We start from the raw sequence: 14,102 nt of genomic DNA, 5'->3' as shown, positions 1-14,102 counted from the left end.
CCCAGTCACTCTTAAAATACAAAGTAGTATATGCTACTTGTTTAAGGAAAAAGTAGTGTTTCCTAATGAAACCAGGTTTCTCATTGCGGTCAGAAAGGTCTGGATTTAGAGCTGAATTCATGACAATAAACAACCTACAACTGCTGAATCAGCTAGATAGGAGATTCTTGGGTTCATTTTTTTTTACTACAGTAATATACAAATTAAAATAAACATCCTCTTTCTCCCCCAGGATCTGCCACCAGCAGATTTCACAATGCTTTTCCCATTATTATTAAAGCACTTTTTACTTCTTGTTAATGAAATACTAACCCTGTGTCACGTTTTTGGACCTCTAAAATAATAGTAGTCTTCAATGTAAACATCACTGTGCATGAAAGAGAGAAAAGTTCTGTTTCATTATGTATTCCTCAAAAGCATTTATTGGGAGCTTTTTTGCCTTTAAATTGTTTCAGTCAGGCACAAAAAATACTCAGGTGTCTCAAATCACCATCAAAAATGGTCCATAAAAGGCAGACCAAATTAGGCTCAAGGCAGAAGAAAAGCATGCCTTCCTTGGCTCCTACTGGCACTAGGTTCAGAGAGCAGAGTTAAACTTTAGTCTTAGGCACAGCAAAACTAGAAATGAAAGAAAAGGTGGAACTTGGAAAGAGATTGTGACTTTGTTCTGATGTGGGATGAATACCTAGAATCCAGCCAAGACCTGGCACAGAAAGGCAGCCTTTCCTTCCTTCATGGGCCAAAGGATTCAGTCTGTGACCACATTCCACCTCACCTATCCACACTGGTTAAATATTCTACCTGGATGAGCACACCTCACCACATACTATTAAGACTGAACTTGTAATTTTTCTTGTGTACCCCTAAGACACTTAATTTCCAAAGCCATAAAAAGAAATAGGCCAGATTTCAAGATGTTTGCACAACAAATATCCTCTCTTCTGCTTACACTCGTCCAGCCATTACCAGAGGAACACAGCCCTTACAATCTTCATCAGAGGTTCAGTCAGGTCAAGAATCTCAGGGAAAGAGTTTGAAGGCTGGTATCTTTTCCTGTTAACTAGAAAGCAACAGGACAATATGAAATGGCCTCAAGTTGCACCAGGAGAGGCTTAGATTGGACATCAGGGAAATTTTCTGCACTGAAAGGCCTGTCAGGCACTGAAACAGACTGTCCACAGCAGTGATGTTCCTGGAGGGATTTAAATGATATGTAGGCATTTGGAGACATTGCTAATCATAGACTTGGCAGTGCTGGATTTGTGGTTGGACTTGATGATCTTGGAGACCTTTCCCAGCCTAAATGACTCTCTGACTGAAAAATGGAAAAAGATACAAAGGTGCAAAACCATTGCCCCCAAAAATTAAACAAAGGAAAGCAAACCTATCCGTATTTTCCTTCCATGTTTTGTGGTATCTTTAAAATGTTCTCTTAAACTCATGTAGAAAAAGCAAAATAAATTGTGAGAAAGCTTCCTTACCCACCTACTCCATTTTCTTGCCCAGTCTGGTACAGGCAGACCCAGACCCTCAGAAGGTACCAATGGTCCCAGTGACATGGACTGCAGTCTGTCCTAGAGCCACCCTGGGCACAATCCCACCAAAGAAACAATGACACACAGCTCCTACCCAGAAGCATGGAAGCACAGAGCCAACCACAGAAACAGAGCCGCAGAAAGCAATTCTGGAGTTCACCCAGCCTAGTTAACTTGGTTATTAAAAGAAAAAAAAAAAAAAAGAAAAAAAAAAAAAAAGTGTGGAGTCCAAATTCAACAAATTCAATACCTAAGCTCCAGCCTGTGGAGTCAGGGGGATTCCCCCACACCCTTCCAGCCAAAGGCTGGTTTCTAGGATTGCTCAGATGAATCTGCCATCCACAGGCTGAGAAAGATTTGTTACCACTCTTCTGGAAGTGATTTGCATCCTATTGCCACTTGTTTTCTTGTTAAAAAAACAGTAAGTCCTTTTGGATTACATTGAGCTAAGTGATGAAATACATTAGTATTTAACGGCAAGAGAGCAGCCTAGGATTTTAGAGTAGTGATTTCTTTTCTCCTGTTGAAAGCATCAGAAGTCATACTGGCAGCAAACGATTTGATTTTGGCACAGTGTCCAGTCCAATTGCAGTTCCACCATCTCATGCATAGCTTCAGAAGGTACCAAAAATACCTTCCATTCAACAAAACCTGGCAAAACAGTGGCTTATAAAATTGCAGTTACATCATGATGGCACAAACAAAGTAGTATGAAGACTCAGGCAGCGGATGAGGCTGAGCAGTCCTAAGGAAAAACATGCTGAGAGACCAACTGACCACTGCATGTCACCACAGAACAGTAGCAAGAATTGTCTTGTCTTTTGGCCTACTTTTATCCCATTTTAGCAACTGTGTTCCCTAACTACAAAAACTGAACATTATTCCAGGAATATGGATTGCTAAACATTTCCCTGCTACCTGCATTAGCCGTAGATCTGTGCCACCTATGAATAACTAGCTACCTGGCACAATATCCTACACCCAAGATGTTGGATACATCTACAGTAATGAAAAGGTCAGGCTGATCTTCCCAGGGGTGGAGGAGTCTGCTCTGTGTTCAGTTCAGCTTCACATCTGGGATCACCTATGTCTGATGGCAGTGTCCAGCAATGCAAGCCAGAGCAGGTAACTAAGATGACAGCCACTGAGAATCTCTCTCCTTCCATCCCTCCAAATAATAAACTGACCCTGATCCTGCTCTTGTTCACTTTCCCCCATCATTTTGATGTGCATACAAAATGGGTAGCAAAGCCCACGGATTTGGCTCTCCAGAACTACTGTCTACAAGGCTGACCACAAAAAGAAGCAAGGAACATGACACTCCAATCTGCAGCTGCAAGTTTGAATGCAGAGGATAAGACATCATTTGTCCATACTTGGCAGTGTCTTGGTCTCTCCCTGCATGTGAGGAAGAGCAGGTGAGCCAAGGGTGATAGAGATGTCCCAGCATAGAAAAAGACCTGGCTCCTCTACTCCAGCACTTGCTAGACAAAAAGCCCACTGACAAAACTTTGCTCTGTGACACTTGCTCTAATGGAGTGACAGAGAGCTCCCATCAGACCCCAGTCCAGTAAATTGAGGCTTCTCTGCCCCTGAGTGAGGTGAGGCTGGTTCACAGCCACTCCTGGCTCTATAAGAACATACTGACACTGCTGCTGGACACAGCCAGGCTGCTGCAGGTTCATCAATCCACCCCCAGCACAGTATTGGAGAGCCACATAAAGATATCAGTTTAACGTGGCTTTGTGCTCTCAAAGTGACACCAACCATGCTGAAATCAGCAAGTCAAAGCAGGGAAAATGCATCTGGAGGTAATTAGTAACAATCACAGGCTGCTTGGGAACTGCTGACAACAGCAGCAATGTGCTACTCCTATGTCATTGGCTTGTAAATGGAGAGAGTGATAGCATAGGGTTAAAATGTTTCTAAAATCATGGGAACTGTATACAGTAGATTCAGGGGAGGTGGAAAAAAGGTTGGGCCTGGATAGGCCTGGGAAGGGAACCAAAACTACGCAGGCACTGGAAACAAAGGTTAGGTTTTGTCTTTACTAGATCATGTACAGAAAAAACGGCACCTGCATAATCATCATATGATCAATGATATGATTGTTAATTGTAACGATTGTTTGGTGATGGAATATGATTATTATCTTAAACAAGAATAATGAGAAACAATATTTGGGGGGCCTGGTGGAAACTACAAGAATTCATACAACAGAACAATGTGGGTTTAATAATTAATATATATAGTTATATATCGAAAGGGTATAAAAACATGTCGGTTTCGAATCCATGTCAGAGTCAGATTTGGGTGTACCCCTGATTCCCAGAGCTCTTCAATAAAAGCACCTGCATATAATCATTCTGTGATTATGTGTTCCAACACTAACAAGAGCACTTACAGGATGTGGCAACATGCAGTGATGGAAGAGTTTTTTAAAACTCACTATTTAATGTGGCAAAAAAACAATGCAAAGAAAGCAAGTGGCTCTCTAATCAGAGATTTAGCTGTTGATCTACAACACAACAGAGGTGGTGGATGAAGCAGTACTGAGAGCTGTGACTACATTTCTCCTTAGCAGCAAGTACTAGCATGAATGCCAATGTTTAAGCAATCCCTTAATTTTCAAGATCTATCCCATTTGTTGGGATCTGCCAACTGGCAAAGAGAGAGGAATATTATATTTTCTACAAACAACCGCACAGAGAATCTTTGTTATCTTAAATCTCAACATTGCTTTGCCACCCACACCACAACCTGATAAGAAGAGCAATGAGGAGCTGTAATCATAGTTCTGTTCTCAGACTTATTTCCATTAAATTATTTTGTAATCTTACAGATTTAAGACTAACAACATAAAATAGATTAAGTTCTCTTCACATTTGGTAGCCCAGACTACTCCAGAATTTCTCATGAGAAATGATTAACCCTGAACAGCAGATACAGCTATAAAAAGGACGTAAGTGTTCCTGGTTCAAACACTTGGGTTTCATATTTCAAGTTATTTACCCACTTTCAGCCTTACCAATAGCTCCATTCTGTGTTAAAACATCATGCAATCGTGTTCACAGCTCTACTCCACACACACACCTTTAAGAGTTCCCAGTAGAAAAATGTTTCCCACCAATGCTGCTCTGGATACCATAACTCGTTTGACAGTGTTTTTAGCAGCTCTTGGTCTCATGACACTGAAGCTGTTACAAAATTCTTTATAATCTCTATTGTCAACATGGAAGTGAGATGGACCTCAAGGCACCAAACACAGACTTTGGACATTTGCTGGACCTTTATTCAATTAACCGTGACTTTTACAGTGGAAAACACACTACCTAGCATGTTAAAATATGTTGCCCCCCAAAGCTTTCAGCTTCATTCTCTGAGTTTGTTCACATACACCACAGGACAGCCTGTGTGGAACAAGGAAGAGTGGAAACACTCAAAAAAAGGTCAAGAAATTGCCGCTTCCTGAATCTCAAGAGAAGACCAGCAGTAAGGCTGGCCATTCCTCCTCCAGTGAGGAGCAGCTCACATGGAAAATGCCATCATGGATTTATGAGGCTTCGGCTCTTTGGAACTGAGGGAGGCCAAGGACCAGGAGGTTGTTCTGGCAGGATTTCTCTCATGAGTAAGGGCCTTACCACTGAAGTGGAGCTGATCCAAAGCTGATCTTCCCTCAGGGATTGTTACCTTAGTGATCACCTATCATCCCCTGCCCATCCCAGCCATAGAACACTAAACAAATCACTGGATTTTACCACGCATTTGGTCAGACCACAAAAAAAAGCTCTGAGAAGGCAGGGTAGGTGGTCTCCTTGCAGACATTTATTTGACCTTGCTCATATAACCACTGTTGTGCACCATTTCCCAGCTCCCGAATTTCAGAGATACCTGCCACAGATGAAAGTCCCATGGCAATATGCACCTTATGCTTACAAGGGAAATAAGGTCAATAAATGTGTCTCCTTTTCCAAATTCCCTGTCCCACCAAGGAAACAGGCTGGGGAAAGAGTTGTGACTGAAAAGATGACTTATATTTTGGGAGAAAATAGAGAAATCTCTCCAGAGCTACAGTGAGAAATGCACCACTGTGAGAAATGTACTGTAATGGACATGCCTTGCATATTACAAAGTATAGCTTGCTACTGAATCCTTCCTGCTCCTGACAACCTGCAAATCCCTTTCAGCTCCTCAGGAAGCCTCAGAGTAGGGAGCATGATTCAGGCATACAATATGGGCCCAGATCGCACTGGGGATTTCTGTGCACTTCCAGAGCATGACCAGCACAGAACAATTCCTATGGCTATTAAAAAAGAATATGAAAGTATAGCAGGTGGACAACTTCCTCCAAAAATATATCAGAAGGCATAGGTTATAGAAGACTTTTGATATGCTCGTGTAAATCTATGTTTTATGAATGCTGTTGATAGAAAATTCTATGGCACTGTCAAATTAAAGATATAAATACCCAGTGTCTTGAAAAATGTGTTCTGTTGTAGCTGTCACTACAATTTAATATTTAAGACTAATGGCAGGTTGGTTGTTTTTTTTTTTCCTGGAACCTGCTTTTCATAAAGCCTGCTCCATGTTTTTGAGGAGAACTAGCAAATTTAACATTTGGAACTTCTGCTCAAGTGTAGGTAACATTACAGGGAGAACCTCTGTGAAATCCATATTGAACTGTGCAGCATCACCTCTGTAGCAGGTTTTACTCTAACAAATGTGATCAATCAGCTCACAACACTCTAAGGAATTAGCAACATGAGACATGTGAGAGCTCTTAAACCAGCATAAAAAAAAGAAGTGCTGCTGATGTACCAGCCGTAACAGCTCTTGACTGAACCTCATTTTGGCCAGGCATAAATCCTGGATGAGCAGTCCTTTAGAAGATGACAGAGGCTGCAGTTAGGTCAAAGCTTTCTTTTCTCCAGCCTGAAAAATTCCAATTCTCTCAGCCTTCCCTCATAGCAGAGGTGTTCCAGCCCTCTGATCAACTAGGATGCTTCTTCTGGCCTGGCTCCAGCAGCTCCAGCTCCTTCTTGTGCTGGGTACCTCAGGGCTGGGGCAGCTCTGCAGGTGGGGTCTCACCTGAGCAGGGCAGAGGGCCAGAATCCCCTGTCCTGCTGCCCACGCGGGGGGGTCAGGGCAGCATGGGAGGTTTGGGGTCCCAGCACCCATGGCCAGGGCAGGACCAGTTCTCATGCACCAGCACCTGCAAAAGTCCTTCACCCAGGACTGCTCTCAGTCTGTTTGTCCCCTGCCTGGATCAATCCTGGGAGTAGCCCCCACCCAGGTGCAACACCAACATCTGGCCTTTTCAAACTTCATGAGGTTCCCATGGGCCACTTCTAGACCTTTTCCAAGTCCCTCTTGGATGGCCTTATCCTTCAGGGCTGTTATGGCACTCTCAGCTTGGTGTCAACTGCAAATCTGCTGAGGGTGCCCATGATCCCTCCTGTGTCACTGATGAAAATATTAGATTACACTGGTTTCAGCACAGACTCCTGATGGACAAAGATATATCTGCATCAATGCTCTATCTCCTTACATCTTACAAGCCACACACCTCAAGAAATCCCTCTTTCTGTCCATCCATCCACCCCTAGACACCTTTCCTATCTGTAAGCCCAGCACTCAAACCACCTATTCAGAACCAGACAGATATTAAAAGTGTGTCTCTCCCCTCTCATTTCAAGGTACACATGTGTTTCTTTAATGCTCCAACCTCTTTTGAGTTCTCCTAAACTTCATCAAGAAAAGCTGAAGAGTGATGCTGTACTGGGTTAAAACAACTTTGTGACAACGCTTGTTCTCAAAACTTCTCCTCTACTAGATGAGATTGTAAGGCTTTAAAGACATAGTAATTCTTCACAAAAACCAGTATAATCTTCCATTGTAGCTACAAAATGAAGCGTTACATCCAATCTTCCTCAAAACAGAGAAAATACAATGAAATTTGCACCAATTAGACATAGCAGTAACACACAGAGCCAACATTCATATGAAACACAGAGCCTTAAATTTCAAAAGGCCTCCTTTTTTCTGATTTGCACAACTAATTTGGGACACAATTTAATAATCTGCTTATCATTTCACCAATTTCCTTGCAAATGATGGGGTCAGTCCCCAATAAATACGTGACCAAAGCATTCATCAGACTAACTGTTCCTTAACGCTTGCTCTATGCCTGCTGAATAAATGCAGGTGATTCGGCATTCCTTGAACAAAAAGCCTTTGCTTTTCATTTAAATGCTCAACTTTAGTGCACAGGTGGAATTCAGAAACAGTATAAAATGAGCTTCCAAAATTCAGACTAGTTTGAACTGTCATAAAAACACCATCCAGTCAAACATACCAGGTGCATTTATGAAAAATGAGCACCAAAGCCCAAAAGCAGAGGCAAGCATTCTGCTTTTAAGTGATGTGGTGGTATTCAGGATGTACTGTTGGGGTGGAGAGGCACATCCTTTCCCATAAAAGAGGGATGGATGCTCCATCTGTCAGCTACAAACAAACACAAACAATTTACACAAGCCATGCAGCTGACTTTCAACAAGAGCTCGTATGAAATCACTTTCAAAAAGAGACTTTTTGAGCAAATGACCCACATCTGACACAATTCTTCCATAAAGAACCTCATCACAGAATATGAAGGTACAGACAATTCACACTACTTCTCAGTTTTTGAAAATCGTTTACCTGTGACAATAGGATAGGACTGTGGCCCAGGAACACTTGCTCCTAAATCTGCAGAAGTAGGGCTGGTTATATTTGCCTTCATGTCATCCAATCCACCAGCTAGGGAGGCCATGGCTGAGTATTCAGTTGCCTGGAAAAAGAAACAAAAGACATTTTAGTGGAAATAAAGTTACTAAACAAGAGCTTTTTTTTGCATGTGCCAACAGAAAGTAGATGCAATACAGAACTCAAAAATCCTTTGTTCAGCCAGTGTTAAAGGGAATGACCATTTACACTGGGCTTTTCAGCATTCAAACTGTTCAATAAGTGGGTCTGGCCTCATCACCAGTGTTCACGAAGAACACCAAAATAGGTTTTCTTTCTAAAACCAAAGCCAAACTGATTAATATGCAACAAGGCTTTCCTGAAAGAGGAAAATTTGTAGATTACCTGCCAGGTGCAAGCTACTTTCTTGTTAGGGAAAAATGTTCATGCCTCTTAATTTCCATACTCTCCACATTTTAGGGTTGGCACTTGAGGGGACATGCACTAATGAGAATGGGGAAACAGGTTTTCTGGTTTCCCTTTTCTTGGGAATGTTGCATTTCTTCATCATCTTATAGGAAATAAAAGGTATGTATACATAAGACTTTGATTAATGGATGCATTTGTAGCTAACTGTTTCTAAATCCAAGTTATTTTAAAATAAACCACCTGACTGTGGTAAGGACATTTCCAAATAATTTCTTAATCTCATTACTTGAAAGAGGCTATGGTAAGCAAGTACAGATCCTCAGAAATCAGAGTATTTGTGTCTTATAACCCTATATAAGTCTCTGTAGCTACAGCATTCTATAGCTGATGAGGCCAATGCATGCATTTAAAGGGTGTAAATGTACGTGACACAAACCTTATCTTCATTTGCCCTTTTTCGATGCTTTCATATTGTCAGGATCGTTCCCACAAATCTGGGAAGATTTCTTTCAAAGTTCTCTGTTCCCTGCTATATGCCCTTTGACTTTTAATCCCTTATTTGTGAGACAGCAGTCATACCCATATCAACTGGAGATTGACTTCAAATAAAGAACTGCAATGGGAACAGGTAAACTGAAGAGCAGCCACTGTAATGCCAATCCCTAATGAATTTCTGAAGATTAAGTCAATGCAGAAGCCATGCAGAGATGAAGAAAGGCAGATGAATCCAGGATGACATTAAGGTTTTTGGAAAAACCAAAACAAAACTCAGAAAAACACAGAATCCCAGACTGTTTTGGATTGGAAGGTACCTTAAAGACCAACTTATCTTACCCTCTACCACAGTCAGAGACACTTTCTAATAGACCAGGCTGTTCAAGGCCCCATCCAACCAGGTCTTGAACAGTTCCAGGGATGTGACAACAAAGTAAATTAACTTTTTCTTTTTTTTTTTTTTTCTTTTTTTTTTTAAAGGAAATAAAGGCTGAACTGAGTGAAAATACCCTTCTCCTTCCTGCAAGTTTCTCTGAGAACCCAGCACACAATCTGGTGCTTGCCACTAACTCAGCACTTTGGCCAGGAATACGTGCTGGTGTCTCTGTAGCTCAGGTCTCACTCAAACAGAAGTTAATTTACATGGACAATCCTGTATTAACAGTTCTGTGTAATAAACATGGTTTTTCTGCAGACACCACTTGTATAAGGCAGAAGTACAGCCTGTCACCTTGCAGGATCCACCATAAAACCTCTGGTGGATGAGCATGCAAAATACATTTTACCAGAGACCAGCTGCTGGCCACCTTTGTCCTACACCCAGCCCATGCATCAGAGTCCTCTGACTTCTCTCCTAGGATCCCACATAACCTTTATATTAAAGTTTTACTGTTCCTAAGTTTTTTCAGCTCATGCCTCCTCCAACACCCTCTCTGCCCTCACTTTTGCCTTGCTGTCATGCATCTAGACCTTTTTGTCTACCACCCTGCCTCAAAGACACTCACACCTCATCCTGTGCCTCATCCCCACTTCTGCTCCTGGGAGAGGACAGCCCTGGGAACCCTCCTCCTCTGCAGAGGATGCCAATGCTGGTCCCAGCCTTCCTCCTTCCTAGAAATATAATCAAAGCTCCTTCTTCTCATTCGGCATCACACCACAATGCATTTCTCAGCCTTCCCACACCATTCCATGTTTTCCTGACTCTCCAATCCCACCTTTCCCCTGTGCAGGGTACATGCACATGTGGAGGCACTGCTAGATTTTTTTCTTTTCCCAAAACCCTAATCTGACAAAGCATCAGAGAAACAACAGCCCTGCAGAGACATCCCATGCAGCTGGTGATGCACAAGCATGGATGGGCTGGCAGCACGGCAGAGGAGAAACCCGTCCTTTGTGTGCTGCTGTTTGGTATTTCTGGTACCTCTGGAAGAGCACACGCAAATAAATACCTGGGGAAGGACGCCTGATTTCACTCATGTTGGTCTATGAAAGCCATAACCGCACCATATCAAGACTAGAAAATCTCTTTGGATCTTCCCATGGGGTGCTGATCCACCACCCCCAATAGGCAGAGAGTGAATGAGGCTTCTCAATTACAAAGTGAGAGCTCCAGACCAGTAGTTTGGGAAGAAGCATCCAGCTGAAATGGGACCCCTGCTCCGGGCTGGGTCACATGAGGGGACTGAGAAAGGAAGTGTACATCCTAAACTACAAACCCAATTGGAACCAGCCTGAGCCCTCAACTGCAATTCTTAGACATGGGAATATGTAACTCCATAGCTTGCTTCCCTTCAGGAAGCCAAGGAACTGACCCTGAGAAAAACAGAACCAGAGTTAAGACTTTTAACTGTAATGACCTGGAAGCACCATGCCAATGAGTAGCCCTCTGAGCTTGGAGAAGCTGACCCATTCTAGTGTCAAGCAAGCAGCAACCAGAGTGTAGCATAACCTGGCAAGGGTCATGGCAGAGGTGGCCCGTGCTCCTTCACGTCACTGCACCATAGTGAGTTGGTGCAATATGCAGTGGCGCAGTCCCAAACCATGGAACGACATCTGCAGGCTGGAGGGACTGGAAGCATTATGGTTGCTCAGCACAGTGCGGATGGAGAACTCACAGCCAAGCAGCACTGTGGTAGGAATGAGTTGAAGATGTGCAAAATGAGGATTTCCCCTACTTTTAGTCCCAATAACTTCCTGTAGGAAGCTCCATGTCTTTTGCAATGGCCCAGCAACTTTTCCCAGAGGTAAGAATAGTGGGATTTCAAGGGATTTTCCAGTTACTTTGCTGTGCCCAGATTCCTCCTTGGAAGCACCATCAGCTGAACACCAGCAGCCACATGGAGCAAGCACTGCACTGTTTCCAGCACTGAGGCAGAGCGAGTGCAAGCTGGGGGACAGCCCTTCTGATTGCTGACTCCCCTTTCATCACATGTGACCCTCTCACATCACATCCACCTCTGCAGTTACAGTTTACACTGCAAAGCAGTGGAGCCAGGAGCAGCACTGGGCTGGCAAAGTGACAGTGACCAGCACTTGCCTGTGGGCAGAAAAGGAAATATAGTGCTGACAACAGCAAGGCACTGCAGGGAGGTGATGGTCATCAGAGGCATCTTCTGGCCCCCAAGGAGTGGGGCATCAGGGGTGCAGAGCAGAAGAGCCTTCACCCTAAAACCAGACCATGGGTACTCTCTGCAGCTCTCCTCATCTCGATGGAGAGTCCAGAAAACTCTAGAACCGCCTGAAAAAGCAAAAGCCTCTCTCACAGTGTTGGGTGTTGAACCACTCATGAGGGGTACAGTGGTGTCCCCTCTTCCCAATACCCCCCAGGCAGATATCTGCCTTTCAGGCACTCCATCCGGAGAGGAAAGGAAACCCCAGGGGAAGGCAGCGCTCATGGAGCAGCCCCTCACCCCACAGCCCCACTGAGACCCTCCTGCTGAACCCTCCTCCTGAACCCTTTCCAAGAGCTTCTCCAGCTGATTGGGGTGGGAGCAGCAGACGGGCTCTCAGACTCGGCTCTGCACTGGTGAGCTGGCACTGCTGCTCGTGAAAAACAGCCCAGAATGACCATCATGGCCAGGGGTCCCTCCTCATGCAGCAAGAAGCCTGACCTTCTGCTTGGTAGATGAAAAAGCAAGAGACGGGTGTTCATTACCCTAGAAATTACCTGAAAAATGACTGCCTGCGGTTGTACCACGCACTGTCTCATCAGCATGGAGCACCACTGCCATAGCATGGAGGAGAGAAAACACAGACATGTGAAACGAGGAATATATAAAAGAGAGACTGAGAAGGACAAACTGATAGGAGGGGCTAGACCAGATCTCATGTGTTCCCCTGCTCTATCCTATGCTGCTCTGGCTCAGCTCTGGCAGAGGGAGCTGGGGGGAGTGGCTGCAGTGGTGAGGAGAAGAGTAATCTCTGCGAGCCTATTAGCAGCAACACAACTTCTCTTGCAGCAGCAGGGTCTGCACAGTCCCTCCCCATTACACTTCTCTGCAAAGTGAAAATGGGAAGGTTTCTGCTCTAAGTAAAGTTTTGAATCCACCTCCATTACAAAAGCTTTATTTCTAACTGTTAATCCCCTTGGAGTGGTGGATGTGATAGGCAAAGGGAAAGAAAAAAGGGTGCAGGAGGGTTTCATAATTGTTTTCAAGCCTGCTGCACTACAGCAAAGCAGAGAAGCAGACCACAACCAGCGTCACCATGCACCTTTTCCTTGAAGATGTCTGAGTGTAATGCACCGAAAAGTCAACCCAGCCTATCTGCAAAGAAATTGTCCCTTTGAGATTTACCTGGGATTTTATCCTAAAATGTCAGGAAAAGATGGACACACAGTAGGGAACAAGGCCACGCTCTGAAACAGTCTGGTTCTTTTGCCAGTGTGGGAATCTCAGGGAGCTAACAGAGGCTGGAATGAGCCCTGCAGCAGTGCTTGTGACCCGGGAGGTGAGACAAATGTATCTCCTTTCCACCCCTTCCCTTTGTGGGGTACAGACCCACAATGCTGCTGAAGAGACTGCACCAAGCACAGACAAGAGCTGTCTGCTGCACAGGGCAAATGGCCCTTAAAATGAACCAGCTGGGGTCCACTGGGACTTGCACATGTTGCTTTTTGCATCTACTATATTTTCCAAGTCAGAGTACCAGGCAGGCATGAAATAACACCTTCTGTGCTCTTCTGCCACTGGCACAGCTGCCCCCAGGCCCATGATGCTGCTCAGGATGCAGCAGCAACAGCAGCAGCTCAACAGGAGCTCAGACCATCAGTGTAAGGTGCCAGCTTGCGGCTTCAGGTCTTAGTCTGCCTCCTCACTATGTGCTCTGCCTTCCTTCCTGACAGAGATGGTGCATCAAGAGCCTTAATTGCCAAAAACCCCCACTGAAGTCCTGAAGGGCGCAGTGAGGATCACATCCACCACACCCCCAGCTCACCCCTGATGGCAGCAGCAAGCCAGACCTCACACCAAATATCTCCAAGTTATCACATCTTAATATTTTAAAATTAATTAATAAATAGAGGCAAAAGTGGCACATGCCAGGCAGGCTGTCCACAGAAACCCACACCTCAGCCTGACAAAGGGAAAAAATTTGTAACATTAGACATGGTTCGAAGAGTTTAATCCAAAGCAGCTCTAATTAATCTCCCCAGGCTTTCACAAACACAGAACCACTTGGAGCTGCACAGTCACCACTGCTGCTTTGCCTGGAATTTCATAGGAATGGAAAATCCAGCCTAATGCCCTCCTCCTCAGCCACCCATGATATGGGTGGGAAAGGCTCCCGGAAACCTATACATCAAAGTCTCACCACTGCTGCCCGCCAGCCACCACCCCATTTAATAATTCACATTATATTGCCTGCACTGGCCACTGCTGAAACCCTAACCAATCCTACTTCGGAGCAAATAATATTTACACA

The 14,102-nt window shown here is 44.2% G+C and overlaps 1 protein-coding gene across 2 annotated transcripts in view; it reads right to left on the bottom strand.

The window, feature by feature from the left end:
* Nucleotides 1-14,102, bottom strand: part of PAX5 (paired box 5) — a 131,331-nt gene that overhangs the window by 50,412 nt on the left and 66,817 nt on the right. Inside the window, exons 7-8 of one of the 2 annotated variants that reach the window (XM_066181993.1) lie at nucleotides 12,349-12,405; nucleotides 8,235-8,364 (exon numbers count right to left, since the gene is read on the bottom strand). In XM_066181993.1, the coding sequence (XP_066038090.1) occupies nucleotides 8,235-8,364; nucleotides 12,349-12,405 (187 nt within the window). The remainder of the gene's footprint in view (nucleotides 1-8,234; nucleotides 8,365-12,348; nucleotides 12,406-14,102) is intronic. The other variant, XM_066181992.1, reaches the window with a different exon arrangement.

The sequence above is a fragment of the Chamaea fasciata genome, unplaced genomic scaffold (genome assembly GCF_029207755.1).
Source record: "Chamaea fasciata isolate MVZ Bird 193981 ecotype frontalis unplaced genomic scaffold, bChaFas1.0.hap1 SCAF_4, whole genome shotgun sequence".
Classification (NCBI taxonomy): domain Eukaryota; kingdom Metazoa; phylum Chordata; class Aves; order Passeriformes; family Sylviidae; genus Chamaea; species Chamaea fasciata.
Note: the sequence above shows the minus strand (reverse complement) of the source record. Positions and strands in the feature narration are given on the sequence as shown.